This window comes from Sturnira hondurensis, unplaced genomic scaffold, assembly GCF_014824575.4.
Source record: "Sturnira hondurensis isolate 20B ecotype Veracruz unplaced genomic scaffold, ASM1482457v3 Scaffold0019006, whole genome shotgun sequence".
Taxonomy (NCBI): Eukaryota; Metazoa; Chordata; class Mammalia; order Chiroptera; family Phyllostomidae; genus Sturnira; species Sturnira hondurensis.
The window spans coordinates 6,730,092-6,756,938 of NW_028091637.1; the positions used below are offsets into that span (position 1 = coordinate 6,730,092).

General features: G+C 35.7%; 2 protein-coding genes across 5 annotated transcripts in view; one reads left to right on the top strand and one right to left on the bottom strand.

Annotated features, from left to right (window-relative positions):
- Window positions 1-662: 662 nt before the first annotated feature.
- Window positions 663-26,847, bottom strand: AZI2 (5-azacytidine induced 2). 4 transcript variants are annotated; one of them, XM_037070836.1, is made up of 8 exons: window positions 26,313-26,840; window positions 17,413-17,633; window positions 15,880-16,005; window positions 15,333-15,432; window positions 14,097-14,245; window positions 9,804-9,862; window positions 5,806-5,924; window positions 663-2,724 (listed from the first exon to the last, which is right to left on the bottom strand). In XM_037070836.1, the coding sequence occupies exons 2-8, from the start codon at window positions 17,626-17,628 to the stop codon at window positions 2,321-2,323; spliced, it is 1,173 nt and encodes a 390-aa protein (XP_036926731.1). In that variant the 5' UTR covers window positions 17,629-17,633; window positions 26,313-26,840; the 3' UTR covers window positions 663-2,320. The 4 variants fall into 4 exon arrangements, 3 of the variants coding, with proteins under 3 accessions (XP_036926731.1, XP_036926732.1, XP_036926733.1); XR_005070110.1 differs by having other exon boundaries at window positions 2,358-2,724; window positions 9,778-9,862; window positions 26,313-26,847; XM_037070838.1 differs by having other exon boundaries at window positions 2,358-2,724; window positions 5,802-5,924; window positions 26,313-26,845.
- ZCWPW2 (zinc finger CW-type and PWWP domain containing 2) overlaps window positions 26,169-26,847 on the top strand; it is a 100,248-nt gene continuing 99,569 nt past the window's right edge. The window contains exon 1 of the mRNA XM_037070749.1: window positions 26,169-26,793. Within this exon, the coding sequence (XP_036926644.1) occupies window positions 26,169-26,793 (625 nt within the window). The remainder of the gene's footprint in view (window positions 26,794-26,847) is intronic.

Genomic DNA, 26,847 nt, shown 5'->3' on the forward strand with positions numbered 1-26,847 from the left:
CACATGATTCAGTCCTTTAGGTCTGTAAGTCTGAATTTCCCGTTTTGATTTTCTGATTTTCACATAGGTATGTCCCTGCTCTCCTTATAAATTAGCTTCTATTTTGGCAAAATGGCACTTTCCTTTTAGACAAGATAAAAAAAAATTTTTTTAGTTAATAGGGGATCAAGAGGAAGGAATAGTGGCCTTTTTATTGTTAGTTATGTTCTCTTCATTGTCATGATGTGTAAATTGATGTGTGGTTATAAAAATCTAAAGATTAAGAAATTTTCAAGGGAAGCCCTTTGGAGCAAGTTTATAAAACTATAGATGGATCATTCTTTCATTTCTCTTTGAATCTTATTTAGAACAGATAATCATGTAGTGTACATTTAAAAAATTATGGCTGGGTACAAACAATTTTTGGCAAATCTTTCTTAAATAGTCTTATACATCATTTATTTAGCACTTTAAACTACCAAGAACATTAACCACTGACTTTCTAACATATCTGTTTCACAGATACCTTTCTGTTTAGATGGAAAAGCATTTTCTCCACTCAAAAGAAGTTAGTTTAACAAGACAAATAATCTTTTATATGAGTCAAATTAATAACTCACAATTAGTACTTGACATTGGAATATATAGTCAAGGACAAAATTTCACTTCCACTTCAATTTCAATCAAAAATAATTTTAATTAAATAATTTCTTTGCATTGTTCAAAGCATTAATCAAGCCATCATCTCATACAACTTATTTTCTTTACATTGTAAAATTTCCAATCTTGGTTTTAAAAAAGGCAAACCAGTAAGCTTAGAGATTAGATACAATATACAGCCTCTGTAGCCACACGAGAAGTAGTTTCTGGTGCTGTGGTATTACACAGGTAGTTGCTTCCTTCAGCTAAAGCCTGGAATCCTCAATTTGTTTTATGCATATTATGTTCTGTTACTTGGCAGGAGATTCTACTCCCTTGAGTCAGCTGTGTTCACTGGTCAGAATAAATTCCAGCATCTGACACCAATTCCATTAATCACAGACAAGCTTGAGTAAGTGAGGTAATAGAAAGACAAAAATCTGGTGAACAGTGAACACTGTTTATGTATGTATGCTATTAGGTCAATATAGAAATCTGTGATAATCTTTTAGTTCAAGACAAACATTTCAAACTGTTTATTAAAGAGGCTAAGGTTTCCCACATGAAACACTATCTCAGGCAAAGGATATATAATTGATTAATAATTTCATTACTAATATTCTTAATACTGTAGCCCTGAAAGAACTTAGATAAGTTTCCATGTGAAGCCATCCTTGTTATTTCCTTACTTGTTTATAAATGATAGGCCACTCAGAATCAAAGACTTTGGGGACATTTTATGACTGTACTGTCTCTGTATCAGTACAGCACAGAATTTGGTTTTTAGAATTAAATTCCTAAATCAATCAAAAACCACTCAATGAGTAAAATATTACATTTCAAACCAAAGCCTAACAATTTATAAGCTGGCCTACATAACGAACAGGTATAGACCCTTTGAAGAAAATGACTTTAATTATGGACCCCGTAGAGACAGATTAGACCGAAACCTTTGTGATGCTCTTTTCACTTCTAATTGGTTGATGTGTAGGGTTGTAATAGTTTATTCACACCACATAGATTTTCTACTATTTGGTCACTTTTCAATTATGATTGAGGGATATACTGGGACAAAGTTGGCTTCAATGATCAGGTTGCTTCAAGTTTTAAAGCTCAAAATGCAATTCTAAATTTTATCAACACTGTGATTAAAAATGATTTAAAACTTTGAAACACAACAGCATACAGAGATGGAATAACCTACATACTATTATTCCACTGTTTATATTTGTATTCTTTATGCACTATAAGTCAACAGAAATATAAGCTGTTCACATTGCCATTTGCTCCTTTATGCAACTTACCATTTTTTTCTAATGTCAATGGCCTCCTCTATTTTTAATGAACAACAGTTTAGGCATTTCACATGCTTTGTAAAACTGTGTCTAAAAACCTTCAGTTCCATTCTTTATGTGAGAGGCAGAAACTTACAACCATCATCAAAGGTAGAACTGTCGTTTTGAAACACCTCGTTTATTAGTTTATTATTAGCATGTATCTGATTCTTAGCCAGAATAGAAGCTGGAGTGTTGCTCTTCCATACTGGAAAATCAACTACATAATATGGTACAGTATATGTAAATGTGTACATCGAAGAACCCTGCAAAATTTTAATCAAAACTCACTGTTTATTAAATAATTTCTCAAGAGAACTATTGCAGGAGGTACAGCAACCTCATTACCAAATCATGAATCTTCAGAATTAGTTCTTATAAAGGCAGTTTTGATTATGTTGATCCAAGTAATGCGGCAGGATGGGTAAAGGCAAAGTTTTATTTTTAGTTTCCCCAAATGCTGACTCACTTGATTTAGGAGGGCTTGGGAATACCCACGAATTATCGTCCAGAGAATTTCTGCCGAAAGAGTTGTGTTCCTGAAAGTTTGTACAGTCATGAGGACCGGGTCGCTCATTATCTGTCCATGATTGGAGAACTGCTTTATCTGATAAAACTTTTACATCTCTTTGTAATACATCTTCCCCTTTACCAGGAGTTTTGCCATTTGGTGAGAGAGTGGGGTGTCTTTTGTATGTTACAGTGAAATTCGTCAAGTGCAGTTTTGTGCTGTCTTTCCCAAGGTCTTCCATGCATCCTACAGGAGCACAGGCTAAAAAAGAAAGTACAGGCCAAATGTCAGTAGTCAAGGCATTTGTGATCATAAAAACATGTAACAATATATTAACTTGGTTGATTTATAACTGGAAATAAAGTTACCACTCCCAAACAAGTGTAATCATTGGGCAGCGTGACTTAGAGGTCAAATGAGCTCAGTTCTAATACTGGATCAGCTATACCGACATGGAAGTCACTGTCTGCTCCAGGTATCACTTTTCTCATTTGCAAAATGGACACAGCATAGTAATCCTGTCCATCTGTATCACTGAGTTATTAAAAATGAAGAATTTAGCCCTGGCTGGTGTAGCTCAGTGGATTGAGCGCGGGCCTGCGAACCACACGATCGCGGTTCGATTCCCAGTCAGGGCATATGCCTGGGTTGCAGGACAGTTCCCAGCAGGGACACATGAAAGGCAACCATACATTGATATTTCTCTCCCTCTCTCCTTCCCTTCCCCTCTAAAGATAAATAAAATCTTTAAAAAAAATGAATTTAAAATTTTAAAAAAGTTGGAAACTAATAAAGTTAAAATACTAGGTTGACCAAAAAGTGTATTTAGTTTTTTCCATAAAATAAAAGACACATTTTTCATTTTCACTAATAACTGCATTGATCTGGATGTTTTTAGTATGTCAGCTATCTCCCACTGTTGGCTTCTAGTAGGTAGAGGCCAAGGGCGCTGCTAAACTTCTTCCAGTGCATAAGACAGCCCCACAGCAAAGAATGGTTTGGCCACAATGTCAACACTACCAACAAACTTCACAAACCACTTTTGACATGTTTGATCAATCACAGAACCTTCTCTGTACACTATACAAGTCTTTTTTTGCATTTCAGTTGTGTTTTCACTTTTCTTGAAATAAAAAAAGTTGCATATTTTCTTCTATCTTCAATATCAAAAGGGATGTACAAAAATTCACCAATTTTGAGGGTTTTTTTTTAATGCACCCTGATGTGACTGCTGTCACAATACAGTCTAACAAAATTGTGTTAAATGAAGTTAAAGACAACTAAACACTGCTAGAACCATTGTACAGAAAAAAACAAACTTTTGGCCAACCCAATACAGGTAAAGATCCTGTTCTTGGCTCTTAAGAGTGTGGCTAGAGGTGGCTTCCAGACTATTTACTTCAGTGGATTGGACTAAGAAAGCTGTTCCTAAGTTTCAGTAATGTTTTTTGTTAAATATCATATTCCTTTACTTATTCATATATTTTTCCATGGGTGATCCAAAAGTAAAATTTTTTTCAGAAAGAATTATATTGTGAATTGGTGAGATACAAATAATATTTATTCAGGCCTTTATGAAGAAAACAGTTTAACTAAAAGCTACAAAATAATCCTATGTCTTAGGAAACACAGATAATGGTAAATGTACATTCTGCCATGGCCACAATACAGATCAAGTAAAAAAGAAAATAACACAAAAAAATGTCTTCAGTACACATGTAATGGCTTAGAAAACAGACTGCTCTAAAGCTACTGTTTAGCCACAGCCAACAAGATGGTAGTTTGAGCTTTTCTTCCTTCAATTCAGCAAGGGTAGAAAAGAGAAATTTATCCCAAGTTCAAAAAGGATAGCAATTTCATCTGTGGCTTGACTCTGTAGTTTCAGAAGAAAGCGATTGAACCACATTATAAAATAAGCTCACTGTCTTTTCTTAGGAGGAGAGTCAAGAGTTTGGGAGAATTGGAAATAATCATTGTTTAGCTTTTGGGCAGGGTGATATTGTAGGTCAGGGGAAAAGGTGATCTAGACTCACTGCTGTCTGCTTCTCAAAGCATTGAGTGCTGTGCTGAGTGAGGGGTGGACTTGAACCTGCCACTATCGTAGGAAATGTTTTAGAAAACTTATGCTCCAAAGCTCTAAATATGTATCAGTCATCAGCTCAGAAGGGACACGGGAATGAACCATTTCTAAATATGGAAAAAGCATTTGCCCTATATTATTATTTGGAAGTTATATTATATAAACAAAAAGCCACACTGAATACTCACTGCAGAATTACTGTATGAGTCCCTTTTAAGAGAAATCTTATTTCTACCATCAACTGGTATTACCTTACCACTGTAACCCTGGCCACTGTAAAACTCAAGGAAAAAATGAATCAAAAATTAAGTCAATGGCTGCCAAAGCACCATGTTATTTTATCTGCTTCATAATGAACTAACTGTAGAAAAATGAAAGGAATTCTGAATTTAACTTTCCTCTCCAATGTGCAAAATTTCCCCCCACTAATGTACACTACTAAGAACTATTTATAAGTACAATTTTTTTATGTACTCTTTAGGGACAATCTGAGGTACAAATAACAGTTTTAAACTGGTGATTATTTTTTATAAAAAAATCACATCTTACTACTCTAAAAAGTAGATTTTAGGGCACTTAAAAATTACACAACTTTTCAGAAATGTAACTAATTATGAAATAAAAGGCATAAATGCACTGATTTTCCACTGAGGTATAAAATTAGCTTTGACAAAATAACCACCACTAGTTAACACAAAATGCAAAATGTTTTGTGAGCCAAGCAGTTAAATATAAAAGGCAAAGCAATGAAAATTTGTTTGGCTAAAAGGATAGGGATTTTTCTGTCCTATCCTTTATGGACAGAAAAATTAATTTCACAAAAAAGAAAATACCCAAATAATGAATCAGTTACTTTTTCAAAACAAACAATTTAGAGCTAGGTCTTTGGTGTATTCTGTAATGAAAAATAGTTTTGGGTGTCTTTTCTTTTTTTTAAGTATATGAAGTAGTTGTGGTAAAAGGTCAACTAGAGCAAACTTAACACCTCAGCCTTATACACATAAGCAACACTTGGCTGAGAAAAAAAAGCCACAAGGGGAAAAGAATACAGTACTGAAGAAAAAACACATCAGCAACACCTTTATGTGTGAAGTTGACCAGCATGAGACTGAAGCCCAAGCAGAGAATGGGTAGGCTGTGAACACACTATATATACTTTGCCTTATCAAACTCATTTGATGAGATTTTGATAAGATAGGATAGCTAGTTGCTCTTCAAGCAGTTTGGCTGGAATCCGTGGTTTCCAGCAAACACTGACTTGCCTTTCTTGATTGCAGTTGGGGTTTTCAGTTTTCTTAGTAGTTCAGCTTGTACTTGAGTCACCAGATGTAGATTAGACATTTCTCTCTTCAGTTCCCAGTATGCATTTTGCATGTTATCACTGATATACAAGTTTAAAAAAAAGAGTCAATGGTCATTATTCTCTCAATGAAGAGAATAACTTTAAAACAGAAATGATCATATCGGTATTTTTGCTCAAATTAGTTTTGAAATTATGTAAAGTAAAACATTAAATAATTGAAAGATATTTAATTAGGACATTATAACAATGAAAAAGACCTTATTCATAATAACATTCCCATAATTTATAGCAATTAAATGAACTATATTAAACAGAAGGCTATTATAAAAAGTATTCTAACCAATGAGAGTTTCTATGGTTCTCATCTCAGAATTGAGATTTTATTATACACTGAACTATAGTGGTGTTAATACATCTAATAGTAAGGAGTATGTTCTTCATTTGCACCTCTGATCAAGACTAATGTTATATTCATATATAGGTCTTAAATTTGTACTTAACTTATGACTATTCTGTTTTGATGTTGCGAATAGAAATGCTGTATCAATTGCTGAATGTATACCCAAGCCCCATTAAAATAAAATTTAGGTTTCATGTATTCCATCCTTTTATGTTTGACTGGACTGTCTCATATTGTTGCTTCTAAACCAATGTGACATGACAGCACAAGACATGGCGAGCCAGATGATTTCCTGGTAAAGGAAAGGAATCTAGAGAGAAGATTATATGAAACAGAAATGAAAATGTCAAATTCCTCTCATTTTTGTGACTAAAAGTATTATTTCAATTATCTGAGAAATGTTATCTTAAATGTAATTTTTAAATAAGTTTCATGTTCTATTAAACATTCTTATTTGGATATTTGTAATTTTCTTCCTTTTTAGGTTAATTGCTAACTAAATAAGTCAAAGTCTTCCAACATATATTCTTACTTTGTTGTACTAGAATACATACAATATCAGATGTAAGAACAACCGGTACAACAGTGTTCAAACAAGCAGTATTGCCTAGTAAAGATTATCAGTGTAATTTTAGTAATGATGAAATCAAATTTGACAGACAAGTCACTTCATGCTTTAATTTCTATTGAGCTATAAACCTTTTTTAAAAACTTCAAGGACTAATACTCTCGATATTAAATCTAATATCCTATTTTAATTATAGAGGCAACAGATATATTGAAAAATAGAATTATTTTGAATTATGTAAGCTTACATACATTTTTCTTAAAAGACCTCATTGCGCTTAGACAACAGCGATTTCAATAGTGGCAGAATAAACTTTATACTGTCTCTGAAAAAAATCTACAGGTTTTCGTCTCTTGTAAACATTACTTGTTAACCAGTAATCTATTAAAAATCACAAGGCTTTTTGCAGATTTTTGATACGTGTGAAATAATTACTTCACAAAAGTTAGTTAACCGCCTCCATTTCATTGTAAACATCTGAGACGGTGCTACAATGCATGTTTCACATAGGAACCTATCTGAAGTGTGAAGAGAGCTGTTGGCTCCTTGGTGCAGTTCTGGGCATTTGGTATGCTTTCCAGAGTTACTCGTGTAACACGGCAGTGAGTATAAACACTGCATGCAGTCACGATACGAATAATACTGCATGCAAATGGAGTTTTATTATTGGCATGAGATGGTAAATCAGTATCTGAGTTGGAGAAAAGAAAAGCAAATATCCAAGATAGTGTTTAGATACCAGAATAGCAAACATATTTAATCATTCAAAATAGCAAGCATGTAAAGTAAGATTATACAGTTATCAGAAGCAATGTCTAATATAGATTTTGCAATTCAAAAAAATGAAGACTGCTTATAAATTAGGTTAAACTAACAACCAGATCACAAAGTTCAACATATATCTAGTCTTTTTCTTTTGCCCTTAATGTTAACTGAATTGAAAACTATAGATATAAAAATTAAAATTGTTACTAGTATAAGTTCTCCCTCTTGTGGATAGCAAAGAAATGGCACTTACTTTGCAACTAATACTAAGTGCTACATAGTCCTCAAGGTGTGTTGAAAATTTATTTTTAATTCTGTGTAGTGTCCAACTTTTTCGTGTCTCTGGGCCACACATTAAATACACAAACACTAAGAAAAACTGATGAGCAAAAAAAAGGTTTTAAGTAAATTTATGATTCTGTGTTGGGTCACATTCATAGCCATCCTGGTAAAACTTCAAACCTCTGAATCTTAAATGTAATGAAGCCTGTTTATTCACATTCTCTGGGAAGGGGTACATACATGTTCTACTTACAAAGTGAATAAGCCCAGTTTTTTCTTTTTTAAAGGTAATTTTTTTTCTTTATTTATTTTTGCCCCTGCAACCAGGGACCTGGCCTATAACCTAGGCACGTGCGCCCTGACTAGGAATCAAAAGGTTAACTCTTTGCTTCACAGGCCTGTGCTCAATCCACTGAGCTACACCAGTGAGAGCAAGCCCAGTTTTCTTAATTGACACTGCATTTAACATTTTAACACTGAAATAAATATTCCTTGAATAAGAAACATATACTTAACTAAGCTTTTATTTCAGCCATACATATTTTTCATTAGCTTCTGAAAATTCACTCAGCTATTATATCCCCAGGGGAACTAAAATGAAAATATGATATAGCCTTAGCCAAGAACTAGAGACTTAGAAATAACAGTCAACTGTTATTCCCCCTAAAGAGTGTATTTCATACATTTTGACTTGAAGGCACAGCAAGCAGTCACTTTACACTGCAACCCAATGAAAACAAGTCATAAGAAACTATACTTATCCCTGTACTATGTATATTACACTCTGGTATGTACTATAGGCATACCTCATTTTATTGTGCCTGACAGATACTGCATTTTTCACAAACTGGAGTAAGACCCTCCACCAGCAAAACCAAACCAAACAAAACTTGTTGAAGTCTCAAATGATGGTTAGCATCTTTTAGCAATCACATATTTTTAAACTGAGGTATTTACATCATTATTTTAGTCATATGCTATTGAACGCAAGTGTTCTTAAGTACTAATGAGCCAGATAAACTGACAAAGAAAACTTTCAGAGGTAATTTAAATGAGCACTGTACTAGACACAATGTTAAAAATAAAAAGGGCAAAATGTTTTTGCTGTAAATTTAGAAGTCCAAAGCAAAATCAAAGTGCTGTGAAAATGGCATTTATTTGCAACAGAGACTGTATGTTCCACAAAGCCTAAACTATTTACTGCTTGCCCCCTATTGAAAGAGTCTGCCTGTCCCTAGATCCAAAGGAGTGTGGCTGCATGGTGTTTCCTTGTATTGTTTTCCTTAATGGGTCACTTTGACATGAATTCACATTGTTCACTTTAGGTCAGGAAACTGTGGGAGTCAAGTCAGAATTTTATACTGGATGGAACTATCCATGCAGAGAGGGGATGCTAACAGAGCAAAACCAAAAATTATCAGGTAATATAAATTACCGTATTTAAGTTACTTAAGTAAAAATGATCTATATTTGAGAAAATGTTTGAATACATACAAACTCTTATAGCTACTCTTGTCCTTACCCCAGGAGGATAATTGTCTTAAAATTCATATTATACCAAAGATTAAGGCTGTTTAAGTTTACCCTTAAGACAAATGTTATTACTGTATGTGGAAAGGCATAATTCTTCATGTGCAAAATTAGGATTTATTACAAAATACTTCTATACAGCTCTAACTTTGTAATATCCTATCCAAAATATTATTGAATGTTTAAAAATTCTGTTTAAGACATCACATTATGCACCTTTCTACCACTGAAGTTCAAGTCTATTGTTAACTAACAGTTAAATATTTTTATATCTTGTGGTCAGAGATTACATGCAGTACCCAAGTAATACCCCTTTGTTTTTAAGGTTAAATCATAACAAATCTAAGTACCTACACAAAGTGGCCTATGGAAGAAGAATGCATTACCTTTGAATGATGAAAAATGTTCATACCTTGAAATGCTTAGTCTTTGCAGATCTCTGCTCTGCAGATTGTCTTCTTGAGATGGATCCTGTCATTTAAAAAAAAAAGTTTGAAAGTTGTTACAGTCCACTTACTCTCGGAAGACTTTGTATTACCAGAGACATGTTTCAGATGGGTAGAATACACCTATAACTGTATAGCATACATACATATAGATATTCAATTTTAATGAAATACCTCCAAACCTGTACAAGATATCTCAAACTCAAGTATTTTAGTCATTCACATTTTAATTTAAAAAAGTGGAATTGCTCTCATGTAAAAGAACTTAGAATCTTACAAAATGTATTTCTGAATATATTAATCTGCAGCCTATATTCTAAAAAGGATAACAAAGAACAAAATTAATATTTACTCACGGTACATCTGAATGAATTCCATGAAAAAAAAAGTTTTATTGCTATTTCATTTTTATTGGTATTATTTTTAAAAACTACCAAAATATAATAGGTTACTTTTTAAGATCAGCATAAAGTTCCTTTCCATACAGACAATTTTATAAAATCTTTATGTATTTTAACTTTTAGTGGTGTAGGTTAGAGCTATGACAGAAAGAAACCTATGAAAGGCATTAAAAAGCAGACTTAATATGTTTAAGACAACTCCATAACATACTTGTTCGCAATGCACTCTCATTTAAGGATCTATAACAAATAAAAACACTATTGCAGGTAATTCAATTGGCAGAAGTGGCCAGAATAAACTGAGAGAATTTATTTAAAATACCAAAATTTAAAATACTGAAATTTAATTTTAGTGTTTCTTACTTACATAATCTAAATGTTTTAAAGTGGAACATTAACAGGCTGTGAAGGGACTTTATGAATATTATGAACTTTGGAGAGTAAACTTTTAAAATTCTATTATAGGAGTTAGAACATTTTTGGATTTCTGATTATTCAGAAAATACCAACAAAAAACACTGACATTTAAGTGTATCTTGGGGACAAGAGAAACAGAACTGGCCCAAGATCAGACATGGTCCAAAGCACAGGACCTTGGACATTTTCCTTTCCTGTTCTTCGTAGGAGATAAAGGAATCAGATCAAGCCTCTTTTAGGTTCTTTGTATCACTGATAAAAAATATATACATTTAAATTAGTGTATACTTATACACATATGTAGAATGGAAACCTTCATTTTTAAAGACCGATTTTTTAAAAATCTGACAGTTGGGATTTGAAAAAGTATTTTTCCAGCTACTGCTAAATAGTTCAGTTAATCTAATGTAAAGTAGCATTAGGCACAAAGGAATTGTCTCTAATATTCAAAGACCTGGTTCCTGGCCAGTCATCAGTTTGCCATGTTTTAAAAGGCAGTAATGGATCTGTTTCTCAACCAGTGCCATATGATGTGGGAGTCTCCCATAAATGGGCTGATGGCTACAAAATCTTGGTAAATATTGCTCCAGGTAAACAGGCTCCTATACTAGAGGACTTCTCAGAACCTTCAGTGCACTACGGGACACTGTGAATGGGCTGTTTTTAGGAACCTTACACATCTACACCAACTCCATTTTACTGACCCAGTGTTTCCTACTCTTCCTGGGCAGTGCCATCTGTTTTCTTCAAAGCATCAGCTGCACCAAGGGCTGGAATATCGGGTATACAAGGAAGTCAGTCTAAAAGGCCCACAGTGGAACTGACCCTCGAACCTCATTAATACCCAAACTAATCAAATGAGCTTACTAAATACTTAAAAGAACAAACCAACCAAAAGCCACTATTATGTCCATGTAAGATGCTGCTATCATATTTCAGAAGGTGCTCTGTTTCACAGAAAGTACTATCTTTAAAATATTTGTAAATGAGTCTATAGCAGACATAAATAAGATTATTAATGTGAACATGAATTTCTCTAGCTTTGTTTTTTAATTCTACTGTTGACTCTGACCGGCAACACTTTTGAAACATGAATTAAAAGTAGACATCCCACAATGTCAAGATAAGATTTAAACCTGGAACCCTTGATGAATTAAGCATTTCCATTCTTTCTTTTCCTGGTTCATTTTCTTATATTAGTTGTGAGCATTTTAAGCTTTAAATCTCACTTCCCTCTGCCAAATAAATTACTATGAAGGTGAGGACCTTTTTTTTAAAAAAATATTCCCCCCATTTCACCTTTGACTCTTCAAGTTTCTTAGTCTCTTGGACTCAACTTCATCAATAGAAAGACAGAAGTGATTTCTAAACTTTCTTCTACCTTCAAATCTGTTTCTGAGATTTATGATGGATGAATTAAACTAAATGCAAATTTATCCCCTAGCACCATCTAGTGGAAAAGAGTAACTAAATAGAGCTGAACTATAACTCAGATCTATATATATATATTCCCCCAAAAGCACTATTCTGAATTACCCTAACTATGCTTTTCTTTAAAAAATTAACTTACTGAATATAGTAGGCTCTGTGCTAACTGCTTCATATATTATCTAATTTAATCCTCATGAAAAAAAATAGGCCCTGGCTGGCGTAGCTCAGTGGATTAAGCTCAGGCCTGCGAACCACACGATCTCGGTTCGATTCCCAGTCGGCACATGTCTGGGTTGCAGGCCAGTTTCCAGCAGGGGACTCACGAGAGGCAACCATACATTGATACTCTCTCCCTCTCTCCTTCCCTTCCCCTCTAAAGATAAATTTAAAAAAAAAGTAAATGTTTAAAAAAATATAGATATTTAATGTTCATAGAAAACAAGTTCAGAACAGTTAAATTAACTCTCCTGATGTTATGTAGTTAATAAGTAGTACAATTATGAGACAAGTTTTATGATTCCATGGTACTGCTTCCTGCTCTATATGGAAATACCCATTATGTATAAAAGCTGTTAAATTACTTCAAGTTGAACATATATACTGACAATTATAATTCAGAGCTTCAAGGTGCAGATCTTTACTTGCAAGCACATCTTTTTAAAAGAAGGCTCACAGAACTACTGGCACAGCTGGGCTTGTGGGAAAGGATGCTGAAGCATTTGAAGGAACTGTGGTACATAGTGACAGGCTCAGAGGTGAGAAAATCAACTTGAGATGTCAAACAGTAAAAAAAATTGACTCTGAAGGGAGTTGACTGCAATTTTTGTAGTGTTTCCCATTCGTCAGGGTTGGGGGCTCCAAAACAACTTCTTCGTACAGAGGAATCCATCTGGTCAAGGACAAGGTAGGGTGCTGTATTACTCTTAATGCCTGGCTCATTCTTAACCAGTGGTCCCCTTCGATAAAAGCTGCACTACAGAGTTTAAAGGACTGTCAGCTCCATGTAATAAGGGCAGTTGGGAGTCAGCGACACAGTCCTGGCTGGCCATCGGAAGTGTTGGAAGTAATTTCTCTTTCAGTTTGTGGCATCCCAGAGGAATCTGGGGTAGGTGACGCAGCTTCTCAATGGTGCTGGAATGCTCTGATGGGCAAAGTGGTTGAGCTGAGAAATAATGATTTAACCAGCTGCCTTAGTTTAACATACATGACTGTATATAATGGCTATCTGATTCCAGACTACCTAGCTTTTAAATTTCTTGCAATAACCATTTTAAACTTTGCACTTGGTGCTTTGCTCTCACACTTCCTTGCTTCTATCACTTCTGTTTATCCTTGGCACTATCTGTCATGACATCTGAAAACATATATCCAGGCTTCTTAGAACCCAGTGTAAGATATGAGTAAATGGATGCTTGGTGAGGACAGACAGGCAACTTGTGTTTCAGTAGATGACTTGAAGCTAACCACACTTAAGCCACGCTCATCACGGGTTTTTTGTTTTTGTCCCCAACCATCCCCTGCAACCCAATTCTTGAATTGTCAGCTATTTGTTAAAAATTAAACTTGCCCCCCAAATATTAGACTTCTGAATTTAATGGACTCTTTAAGGTCTTTTTTAAGAATGCTAAAAATTGTTTCTTGTGGTATCTAAATTAATTAAATTATTAAAGAAAATAAGAAATTTAAAACCCAAGTTCTCTTTAAACCTTACATAAAAACAAATGACTTAAGGAAAATGAAGGAAAGGGAGTTTGAAATAGCTTTAATAAATAAATAATAAGCTTTTAAAAAGTTAGCTTTTTTACAACAAAATTATATAATTCCAAGATTATTCTAAATGTATACAGTATATCAAATTTTAGCAAAAATTAGAAACACAGAGGTGAGTTTATCAGAGAATGTAACAACAAGTAGTTATAATTTGTTAGCTCTGATTTAATACCTACTTAAAAGCCATTCATACAATGCACACAGAATTCTGAATTTCTTAATTTAGTAATTCTGCAGTACCGTTTGTTTGGCTTTTTGTAGTTCTATTCTGAGATTGTTACATTCTTCTCTCATCAATTCCAGTTCTTGTTCCAAACCATGGATCCTCAAGTCGCAGCTCAACTTTTCCACCTCCCAGTTTGATGAAGGGGGATTTAAATTCCTTATCACTACAGAAAAAAACAGACATTAAATTTTTTATTTCTGCCTCCTACATTACTTGCAATTCTAAAAAGGCTCTGCTAGTAAAATACAGATAACAGAAAAACTAATTCAAAATACGCAAAGTTATTAAGTTTTTAAAAAATAGTAATTATTTTTAAAAATCTATGCTAATGAGATTTAAAAAAAATCTAGCAATCTTGTTTTAGAATGTATTATTCACCCCTTTCCCTGGATTTTCTGTCTAGGTTAAAGTACAAGTTTGTCAGTTTGGAACTTCAAAATATATAACACTAAGCTCAAATTATAGACAGACTAATAATCTTTATATAAGTCAAGGTTATAGCAGTGATAAACGTTAAAGTGAGTAAATTCAGTTAATCACTCCAATTGGTCCTGTCAGAGTATAAGGTTTTGCACTTAAGCCTAGAACATTAATGTCAAAATAGTATTATTTATAAGTCTTCCACAGTAGACTCTCAATACAACTAGATACTGAGTTACCCTGGTTTAGTTCCCAAGTCTACCTAGAAAAGGCCCCAATCAGCTACTACAAGAGATCTCATCTCTATCTGCTAGGGAAAGGTCTCTCAGGCCTACTTCTCAGTTTGTTTCATCAGAATGTTCACGTGAATAGGCTAATACTCATATCCCAAAGATCTAACTTTTCACCCCAGCAACTCATCACTCATCTACACATTTTAATAACCTATGACCTTCAGACATTAAAAAAGTAACTGCAACTACTCTGACAGTGTGTCTAACAATGGGCAAAAAATATCAGTGGGAAGGAAAAGCCTGGGTTTATCAGTGGTCAAGAGGCTTAGACAAGGACAGGCTTCAACTCATTTCTTCATTTACTTCATCACAAACTAGCCCTGAATAAAAACCATTTTATTTTCTAGGGACAGTGCAATTTATCTCTGGGAAAAATTAAAAGGAGTTGACACTTTAGAGAAATTAATGTAAGCCTAAATATTAAAAAATAAGTTAAAGCTTCAATATATAGATACAGAAAACTGATCATGGATATCATCATAGAAAGGGAAACTACGGTCACCCTATTAGTGTATTAATAACAAGTAAGTAGCATACCCTGCTGAGTTTCCACCTCAGTCCTTAGCTGGAGGAGTTCTACTTCTTTAGACTGAAGTTGTTCATTCAACACTTTCAAAGATTCAGAGTTGTCTTTGTTCTAGTTAAGAAGGGAAAATGCCAAATTACATTCAACAAAATCTATAGGTTGGTATTAAATATTAATTTCCAGGTAGATGTTTAAAACATGATTCTAGTTTTTTAAAAGCAAAGTGGGAAAATGAACTCAATTTTTCACTAATCTCCTTTTTTCTTTTTCTAACGTAGGACTTTATTCACTGGTGTTTTTTGTTTTAATTTGTTTAAACACTAATAAATCCTACCATGTCATAATTTTTCAAAAGAAGTTAGTGGTGTTAGATGTATTTAAGTCCTTAACATCATTATACAAATAAGTTGCGAATATTATAAAAAATTTTTTGCCTTGAGCCTCTGTATTTTCAATTTTTAACTGAATAAATGTATTTCTTTTATTTCTAACTTTAACCTCTTGAATGAGAAAACTCATTTGCAATATATAGATATCATTCATTTCAAACCAACTTACCATTTTATCCAATTTGCTCTTTAAATTATCTCTATCAATGCAAACCTCTCGATATGCATGATAGGCCTTATTTACTTGTTCTCGTCCCACTGAACTTGTTTCTTCATCTAATCGAGCTCCTACAAGCTAATGGTGTAAAATTAGAGAGAAAGCTTCAGAGCGTAGTCTACATAAAATAATTAGTCTTCTGATGGCTTCACATCTTTAATCACTGTAATGCAGGGATAAAGCCTGGACTATAATTAACTGAACATTCCACTTGCACACAATCAAGCTTTACTAATTAAGAAAGCAAAAAAGTACAGAATATTTTTAAAAGTAGTCTTTTATGCTTTTACTTATTATTTTACCCTTTGCAGTATCTGTTTTATAACATATTAATTTATCATACTAAAACACAGTATATCACTCTTTTATAGTTCTTAGGTGTCTTTCAAGTCAGTAGTATTTAATTTCCATTATCACAAAAAGTATCAAGTTAAGCTGTTCTTGACTTCTTAAGGAACAGATGGGTTAGTTCATTAAGTCCTATATTACTCCAGAACAGGAATTAATAGTGCTGTTGGTCAGAAAGTACAGAAATGTTTCCAATGTTAATTCACAATATTCTTCTGAACTTTAAAATACATACAACTATGAGTTCTAAAATGTTAGCTTTTCTCACTTATCCCAATGTCACAAATTCATTTAATCAACTTTAAAGTAAATTCATATGAATACAAAGAAAATACGATTATTTTTACAATAGGCACCCCTTCTCTTACTCCCCCCAAATGATGAAGTAAACTCTATGAAGCTCTATCCTTGAGTTTTCACAAAAAGGTAATTCATTTCTTTGGCTGCAATGGAATCCATTTACTTCTCCCTTTGTTGAAGCTGCTGTTTGTAAAATATGAATATACTGTTCTTTCTGATTAAACAAACTAAGTTAAAACTTTAAAACTCAAAATAAATGGATGAGTGAGGAAGATTTCCCAATACACAAAGCCAAGTAGACCTAATGACTTACAATGAATTAACTACCTTGTTCGTATATTTTACATTTAAAAGTGTCATGCTTCTTTATGAAAAAGGTAATACGAAGAAATTTATTACTTAAAAATCATTACTCTTGTTACCTATGTTCAAAAAGCAAAAGAGAAGGTTGAGGAAAGTCCTGGTGAAAACATTATTAAAATAATAGAACAGTGTTCCAGGAGTTTCCACCTTTGATGCTTAATCTCCTTATTAGCCATATTTTTTACAGATTTTAAAATGCTGAATAAAAAACAAAGTTATAACGGTAAGTCAATCTGAAAAACAGTTAAGAAAAATGTTTGGTGCATAGTCCCAAGTTGCTAAGTCCTATTCTACAAATATTGCCCCATATGTGAAACACAGTATGATGGGTTCAATGTGTAGGGTTTTCAGATTAAAATGAGTTATTCTTGGAAATTTGGTATAACCATGGAAGACAGGACAGAAAAATACTTAAATTTTTAAATATTTTGAATTATTCTTTTAGTCCTAATATATAATGAAGGTAATGCTTACCTTTTCTTCCAAAAATCTTACTCTTTTCTTTAAGAAAGAGTTCTCTTTCTCTGAATCCTTGAGTCGTTTTTTGATGTCTTCATATGCAGTGACAAGGGCAAAATGTGAAGCAACCGACTCATCTCCTGAATATACTGAGACTGGAGTCACTGTATCTCTCCTGTGGGCTTTTTCATGATTCAGAATGCAGATATCATCTTCTACCAGTGTATCCATGACCACTATTTGAAAGAAAAAAAATGCAAATGTCTCACTGAACAAATAAACAAAGAATAAATATTTAGAATCACACGAATACTGAGGTAATGTTTAAAAATTCCTGCTTCTTTTAGAGGCAGCGTAAGTACTGAGTTAAGGGCCCGGGCTCTGAAATCACAAGCCTGAAATTTCAGCAGGCTCGGAAAGGTCCAAGCTCTCCTGCTTTGGTGTCCGCACGCCGTTGGACAAGCTGCTTAACCTCTCTGATTCAGTTGCCTTGTTTATAAAGTGTGAGAAATAACAGCAACTACTCCACAGAACTTTTAAGATTATTAAATGAGTTGATATATATATATAAAGCATAAAAAGCCATAATCTAAGCTATTAGTACATTTTATAAAGTTATGAAACACCATTTCAACACCATTTTCAATCAAAGACAAAGATTTTAAATTCTTTATAGTCATGTATTTCTTCCTCATGAACATTTTCACTCTTAGATATAAGTAGCAAGTTTTATAGCTTCCCAAATGATAAATTTTAAGAATTCTTTGAGTATAATTCATTATATTATTATAGATGTTTTAATGTACACTCCATGATATTCTTTCCATACCAGTAACTGATTATATGTTATATTCACAATAGAAGACAAAGGAATGAATATTTGAGTGTCCACTATGTCCCATACCATGTTTTACATTCTTTTAATACTACCTTATTTAAATTCACCTATACAATTCTATGAAGTAGGTATCATGTACGTTTGGTTGGGATTGGGAGAGTAAAGTAATTTGCCCAAAATAAAGCTAGTAGAACCGTAGCTCTGTGAGGGCAGGGTTTAGGTTTGTTCTTGCTCATCGCTATGTTCACAACTCATCATTGTACGTAAGATGCTCACTATTATTATTATTTAAGCAGTTTAATTTTTTTTATCCTCACTGAGGACAGGCCCATGGATTTTAGAGAGAGTGAAAGGGAGGGAGAGAAACATCGATCGTCCCGATGGGGACAGAACCAACCTGCAACCCAGGCATGTGCCCTGACCAGGAATCGAACACATGGCCCTTTGGTTTATGGGACAACGCTCCAACCAAGCTACACCGGCTAGGGCAAATACTGATTACTGAGTGAAGAATGGATAGAGTAGGACTGAAAAAAAACCCTCTGAGTCTAAAACCTAAGAGAAACCAGTTACTTCATCAGTCAGTGAACAGTATACTCACTTTGTACATCTATACTTTTGTTAGGTTCAGCATTACTTCCCTAATGAGAGTTCTGAGCTACGGCTGAAATAGTGGCTGAAACCTTCTAAAGACCTCATGGGGAAGACAGGGTAAGAGCGATATAGCAGGTCCTAAGAGAACCTAAACAATCTTTCAAAATGACACACCAAATAGAGCATTCTATTAATGGTTCCTGAAAAATGTTTTTATTGCCATCCCTTGCTTGAAATAATATTTGATTACTTACTAGTGTCATTGTTCTAAAAAGTAAGCTAAGTAATTTTCTGTATTAACATAGTAAATGTAGAGTCCAGGTGTAAATACCGGTCCAGAATGTATGTTTTACTATACCTACTTTTCTCTAAAATTTTTGATCTCCTTCACTGTATCAAACAAAGCGTGTAAAGTTTGTTTTGCTTTATTTCAGACCACATAAATACTAAGGAAAGGCTTTTGTTAATGTGGTTTTTTGGGGGGGGGAGGGAGGGGTCTGGCCTTCTATAACTGTGTATTTTGGTTTTCTGATTTTATAACTAAAAGCTTTCAACTGCTTTCAGTTAAGGTCAGAGTTCGAAGTGTCTAGCAATTTGTTTCCTAAATGGATTATGGGAAAGGTAGGCAAAAGTAGTGTGTGTATACTACAAGTCTGAGTAGGAGAAAGCTGCCATTCAATCAATCTTCACTAACTCCTACTCTTAAACTGTGGAGTTTTCCCCAGTATATCAATGAAATCCGAAAGCAAAAAAAAAAAAAAAAAAAAAACCCTAGGCTACCTACGATATCCCCCAAGAGTGGCAGATCTCATAACCATAATTAACTCACACTGCTTCTGGTGCAAGTTGCACTTTCTCCAAATGATGGAAAAAGAATTTATGTAAGTTTTTTCCTCTAAAAAGGCTTAAGGTTTTCTCTCTGGGGCCAACGCTATACCAAAATAATAGCAAACATCATTCCAATCATGTTGCTGCTAGCTCAAATCCTCTTATTTCCTTTCCAAAGGAAAGTATGGGTTATTCCCATATTGCAAACTGCAAGCAAATATATGTATCTCCACATAAGACTCTTTCACAAATGCATAATATCTTAAAAACAGAACAAGCCCTGGCTGGCATAGCTCAGTGGATCGAGCGTGGGCCTGCGAACCAAAGGATCACGGCTGGATTCCCAGTCAGGGCACATGCCTGGGTTGCAGGCCAGTTCCCTGCAGGGGACGCACGAGAGGCAACCATACATTGATGTTTCTCTCCCTCTCTCCTTTCCTTCCCCTCTAAAGATAAATAAATAAAATCTTTTTTAAAAAAAGCAGAACAAGTAAAAGAAGAGTAAACAGCTAGTTAAGCATAGGATGTAGTCTAGCTTAGGGAGAGGTAAAATTGTGCCTGTCTTAGACATTTGATTTATAATATATTAATGGGTAGGATTTATTCAACTGGAGTAAGTTTTTAAAAGACAGCTGAGAAACAAGAAATAGCATTAATTGCTCTCTCCAAAGCTGCCCTACAGCCCGTGTACTTTAAGGTAATATTTGAAACAACACAGAATGCGATAGAGGTGGAGGGATGGAGAGGAAGAGCGGTTTTCAGAGAAGATACCACAAGCGATCAAATGACTCTACATTAACTCTGTCATTTTAAATTAAGAGGTGGTTATTTTCATTGTACTTACTGTACTTAAACCTAAACTGTTTGCTAAATTCCAACAGGGGGGACAAGTTCAAAGGTGTGAATGAGTGTGGGGAGAAAGGATGAAAAAAGGAATAGCACCAAAACCAGAATGGAGACTAACTGAAATGCTTTTTTTTTTTTTTTTAAGATTTTATTTATTTATTTATTTTTAGAGGGGAAGGAGAGAGGGAGAGAAACATCAATGTATGGTTGCCTTTTGTGCATCCCCTGCTGGTAGTTAGCCTGCAAGGAACTGGCTTACAACCCAAGCATGTGCCCTGACTGGGAATCGAACCGCGATTGTCTGGTTCGCAGGCCCGTGCTCAATCCACTGAGCTACGCCAGCCAGGGCTGAAATGCTTTGTTTTTTAAGCCCTTACTTGAAGAGAGATATAGACACATGCACATACAATTGATTTGAGAGAGGAAGCAAGGGAAGTAGGGGGAAAGGGGGAGAGCAAGAGACAGAGATAGACATTGATTAGTTGCCTCCTGTAGGTGTCCTGACCAGGCATTGAACCCACAACCTTTTTGCTGTACGAGAGGATGCTCCAACCAACTGACCCATCTGACCAGCCCTGAGATGGTTCTTTTTTGATATAGAGATGACTACAGAATTTGGTTCTTACTCTGTGGAATTTAAGACAGATCTGTACACAATACATAAAAAGGTGAATACTTATATACCATTATTTTTCGGACTATAAGACACCCCCCCTCATTTGGGAGGAAAAGGATGGTTCGTCATAGTCTGAATGTAGCTTACCTGACTCACTTTGGGTGGGGGGCGGTGGCCTATATTATGTATGTTATTAAATATTTTATCACATATTTTGCTTCTAAAATTTTTTTCCTATTTTCCTCTAAAACCTAGGTGCGTCTTACAGTCCTAAAAACCTATGGTCCAGTGCGTCTTACAGTCCTAAAAACATGGTAACATTTGTAAAATATATTCAAAACCAAATGAATTACTTAGTATTGTGCTAAGCATTTTACAAATATCCCAGTTAATTTTCATTATGACTCTATGAGGTAGAAAATATTATTACACTTATTTCACAGATAAGAAAACTGAGACCTGGAAAGGTTATGAAGCTTAGCCAAAACAAGATAATTATTGGGTTGCCAAAAAGTTCATTTGTTTTTTTCCATAAGATGGCTCTGGTAGCGCTTAGATGTCTTCAACTTCAGTGGAAACAATTTTGTTCGATTTTATTGTGACAGCTGTCATAGCAGCGTTCATTAAAAAAAACTTATCAAATGTGGTGACTTTTTGTATAGCCATTTACTGAAGATGGAAGAAAACACACAACATTTTTGGCATATTATGCTTTATTATTTCAAAAAAGGAAAAATGCAACTGAAGTGCAAAACAAGATTTTGTAGGGCATGGAGAAGGCACTGTGACTGACGAAGGGTATCAAAAGCGGTTTGCGAAGTTTCGCGCTGGAGATTTCTCCAGAGACAGTGCTCCACAATCAGGTAGGCCAACTGCAGCTGATAGCAATCAAATGAAGTCATCGAGAACAAACAACTTCATACTATGCAGGAGACAGTCCACACATTCAAAATATTCAAATCAATACTTAATGATGAAAATGAAAAATGTGTCTCTTCCTTTATGGAAAATACAAGAAATTTCTGGTCAGCCAAATAATTAAGTAGCACAAGCCCCTGGGTTTCAGAACCTATTAGTATTTTTCCCTCCCCAATGACTCTTTCACACACTTAAGTTCATCAAGAAGTAAAAAACTAGGAAACCTACAGAAGGCTGTTAAGTACTTTAGATGGAAGGAGGTACATTGCTATAACAATGCCACACTTTCTACAGTATGATAACTGGTCATTTTTAGGCCAAAATTAGTACCCAGATTGTTTTATATATTCACATCTGTTGACTATTTTATTTATAAAGCACCATAAAGTTACACATGGTGGTATCTCCCTGTGTAAAGAAAACATTATTTGCATATAAACTTTTTCAAGTTTTATACCATTATGCTATATATGTATTCTAGTTACAAACATGACATGGGATGCACTGGATGGTGGCAGGTAAATTGCTTATCTGTCTTAAAAATTAAAGGATTTGAATCAATAGCTAAATGAAGAGATACATAGGGTGGGATCCTGAAAAAAGGAGCTTCTGTCCTGAAGTTTGGGTGATGGGGGATGGGCACAATGACACATGGAAGTGTTCTGCTTAACCAACCTGGAAACTCTAAACCCTCTCCTGTTTGCATTTTTACAGAGGCTTCATTAGGTAATAGGGAATATTGATTACATCACTGGCAACTGATTCAACTTCCAGTCCCTCTCCACTCCTTGGAGGTCTGTGGACTGAAAGTTCCAACCCTCTAATCACTTGAGTGGTTCTCCTGGCAAGCAGCCACCATCCTTTGGTGTTGTCCCAAAGTCATCTCATTAACATAGACCTAGTCCTGGTGGAAAGTGGTTTGTTGTAAGTGAGAAGATGCCCATTTCCAGGAATTGAGAATGAGACCAAATATGGGAGTGGAGAAAAGTAGGTTTACAATTGTGAGTATGTAAGAGTTTATTCTTATTTATTATATTATTTATTTGTATTAATGCTGCAGACCTACTTTTTCCCACCCTTGTATTAAGACAAAAGATGCCCTCATAGCTATTATCATTCAGGAAATTCTAAGGGTATAGAGAGCGGTGAATTCCAAATATATGTGATAAATATTGTTTTGGTTACCTGAATGACCAAATATGTATTTCTTATAAATCACAATTATAAGACAATTATAATTGCAATTATAATGGGCAAAGAAGAGCACAATTTGCAGGTCAGGTAGACAGAAAAGAGAACAGTATTTTCTGAGGCTAGAGAAGAGACATAAAGGAAGGGGGAAAAGATTCGCACTTCATCAGAATAAAGTCTTCACTGCAGTCAACATTGAGAGGACCCTCAGCTGAGAGATGCTATATATGCTGGCATGTGAGACATACAAAACATAGAATATCTTTGGACACCAGCCTGGTCTTTTTTCTAGGAGTAAACATAATTATCTCCTCACATTTCATCATTATAATATCTACCATTCATTGCTCATATATGCCAGGCACTAGTGCTTCTACATGTATTTTTTCACTTAAGTACTATTTTCCTAATTTATAAACAAACAGAAAAATTAAATACTTTAATTACAGCTACATAAGTAATCAGTGGCAAAGTGGGGATGTGAACCAGATAAGCTGCTTTCCAAATTTATGCTCTTAATACAATTTTATGAAAGGCAATATAACATGGATTCTGACTTTCCCAAAAATAATCTGGACAAGGCAGAGCTCAGTGGTAGAAAGAACCCTGGCCCGAGATTCAGAAATCCGGGTTTACAATCTGACACCTTGATTATTTACCTCTCCAGATCTAAATTTTCCCACCAATAAAACATGAGAGTTAAGTACATCACTAAGATGTCAGCTTCCTAAATTGTGAAGGCAAAAATTTCATCTGGATATGGAATGACAACCTAAAGAGACGGAAGGGAATTCACATTTCTGCCAGGAATTGAGTAAAAGATACATAGTACACACATTACCTGTGGTCCACACCAAACTTGGCTAGGAAGGTATTATCATACCACAGATAAGAAAACTGAGGCTCAATGAGGTGACATAAATTTGCCTACAATCACACTGGCAGTACTCGAGAGAGGCAAAGTTTAAATCAAGGCCTGTTTGTTACTTTCTTTTTTTCTATTCTACATTGCCTCTTGAACTGTCTTACTTAGAATTTCCATCATCTTTCTGTTTCTGAAAATGTAGAATTTCTTCATAGGGTTAGTCAAGACACTATGGAGCAAGAATCAAGTTTTAGGGAAGCACATAGACCAACACTACTCTTCTTCTATTTTTAATTAAATAATTAGGGGCAGGAATGGCCTAACTAGTTCAAAAAGAGGGGATCACCAAGTGCCTTTTTTCAAGATACTGTCCCTCAATCTATGTATCTCAGCCCTCAAACATCCTGTAACTCACTGAGTGCCCAAAAGTGTACTGAGAATCACATACACAGTATGAAAAACTTCACTTTCATTTTCATTTTCATAACCCCAACCAAGTTACTTCACTACATCAGTCTGTATGGCCAGGGAATCGTAAGACTTTTTCAGGGTTAACATGGGTATAAACTTTGTAAAGTTTATAAAGTACATACTATAAAGAGCAGTCTACTTTTCATTAAGTAATTCATCTCAAGGTAACTGAGCACCTACGTACACTAAATGTTACTAGTATTAGCATTAATTACTGTATTCTCTAATAGTGATATAACAAATGTAAAGGAGAATATACATTCCATACTGGCTGTTACTTCATGGATTATGAAATACTTCATAACATCATTTTATTAATAGTGATAAAGTTCTGTGTTGGTAATTAGTATTTACCAACTGTTTATAGTATGTCAGGCATTATGCTTTGCCTGCAAGGGAAACTGTCTAATTTATTTTTTCTTAAAATTTTATTTATTTATCTGTAGAGGGGAAGGGAAGGAGAGGAGAGAAATATCAATGTATGGTTGCCTCTGGTGTGTCCCCTGCTGGGAACTGGCCTGCAACCCAGGCGTGTTCCCTGACTGGGAATCGAACCACTATCCTTTGGTTCCCAGGCCTGTGCTCAATTCACTGAGCTACAGCAGCCAGGGCTTCATTTATTCTTAACAATTCATTAAATCTACATAAATATCTCTGACGTAGGCAAATGTTAGAAAGTGGGAGAGCTAAGAATGAAAATCACCCAGTTGACTGCAGAGCTAGCAAACTCTTAGGAACTATGCTTAGGTACCTTGAAGAGTAAACCTTAATACTATTTCAGAGTCTTACACAGTGTCAAATAAAAAAGTAGAAAAATCACCATGCAGATACCGAGTTAACGTTCTGACTCAATCCAGTGCATTTCCCATGACACTACACCGTTTCTTTAATGGTAAAACTTTACACAGGTATACAAGTTTCCATCTTACAAACAATAGCGCATTAACATTTTGTAGTCACCCTGTGCGGGATGCACAATTCCTAATTTACAAACGATGCAGTGAGTGATAACAGGTTAGGGAAATCAGATATGGCATGTTTAGACAACTGGAATTTAAATTATGTCACGAGAGCTTGCTCAATCCAATTTAAAATTACAAACATGGAGAGTGTCTTCCACGTTTAAGAGGCAAGGGTCAATTTCAATCCTCCCACGTCACTGCCTTTTATCAGCCTACTTCCCACAACACATCTGGAGCAATCTGTGTTTTCATTTGCACTGCAGTTTTCGTATCTTTTCTCACTTCTGAGTACTCCAGTTCCCTGTTGGAGGGAAGGGGGTCTCAGCCTACCTCGCAGTAGCAGTCACTATCCAAAATACCGAAAACCATTTAATACACAAGTTAGACACTGGAGAAACGGCGAATACCTACTGTTGTACCTCGATAAAGAACACGGGGGGTGGGGTTGCGTCCACTGCTCCGACGCCGCTGGCAGTACCGTCCTAGACACGCGCCCCCCTTTCGCTTTAGGTATAAATGCAGTCTCAATGAATGAAATAAGACTGAAGGCGCCCCCGTAAATCAGAATACAGAAAGAAAAGGAGAAGTAAAGTAAAGGATGGGCCTGGAACAGCCAGGGTGCGAGGGTGGCAGGCGTACGGGATGCCCAGGAGTGGGCCGCTCCCTAGTCAAAGGAGGGGGCCCGGGTTCGCCGGAGAAAATGACGCGTCTCCGGCACCGCAGGAGCAGCGGCCGTTAGTCCTGACATTGCCCGCGCCTCTAAGCCGGCTCAAGCGAGTCACTCACCCCGAAGACAAGCTACGTAGGGCCTCCGAGTTTCGATTCCCCGATGTTCCAAGACAGACCGAAAACAAACCGGGTCGCCAGGGGTCACCACGAGCTTCCGGTTTCCTCGAAGATACAGTCGGTTCTCCAGAGGCGGCAGCCGCCCCGGGTACACCGCGGAAGGATTCCCATTTCTTTGGCTTCGCCGGCACTAGGACCGTCTCCGCCCCAATCTCGTGCCCAGGCCCCGGAGGTTCGGGAAGGACAGGAGAACCAAGGCTGGAGGACCCGAGCTGCCGCCCGGAGCAGTCCCGTTACCCAGCAACGCGCGCGCGTGACTCGGGCCCGCCGGCCGCTTCAGCAGTCGCACCGGCGCAGGCCGCGTCGCAAGTCGCGGAGGGGGAATCCTGTCGAGGGGGGTGTTGGGAAGAGCGGCACTCAGCCGGAAAAGGGACTGCCGCAGTCTCTGGATCGGACCCGTGGCCGTGCCAGAAAACCGGAAGTCAGGCCTGACCGAGGGAGCAGCGGGGGGAAGAGCCGGAGCTTGGAAGGGCGG

Bases quoted from the DNA above. Each gene is read 5' to 3' on its own strand.
- AZI2 (XM_037070836.1), bottom strand. From the start codon at position 17,628: ATGGATACACTGGTAGAAGATGATATCTGCATTCTGAATCATGAAAAA. The intron at 9,863-14,096 runs GTACTGCAGAAT...TTTAAATGACAG, and splicing joins TACAAAAAGCCAAACAAACG to GATCCATCTCAAGAAGACAA. The intron at 2,725-5,805 runs GCAAGTCAGTGT...TTTCTTTTTTAG, and splicing joins CCCAACTGCAATCAAGAAAG to CCTGTGCTCCTGTAGGATGC.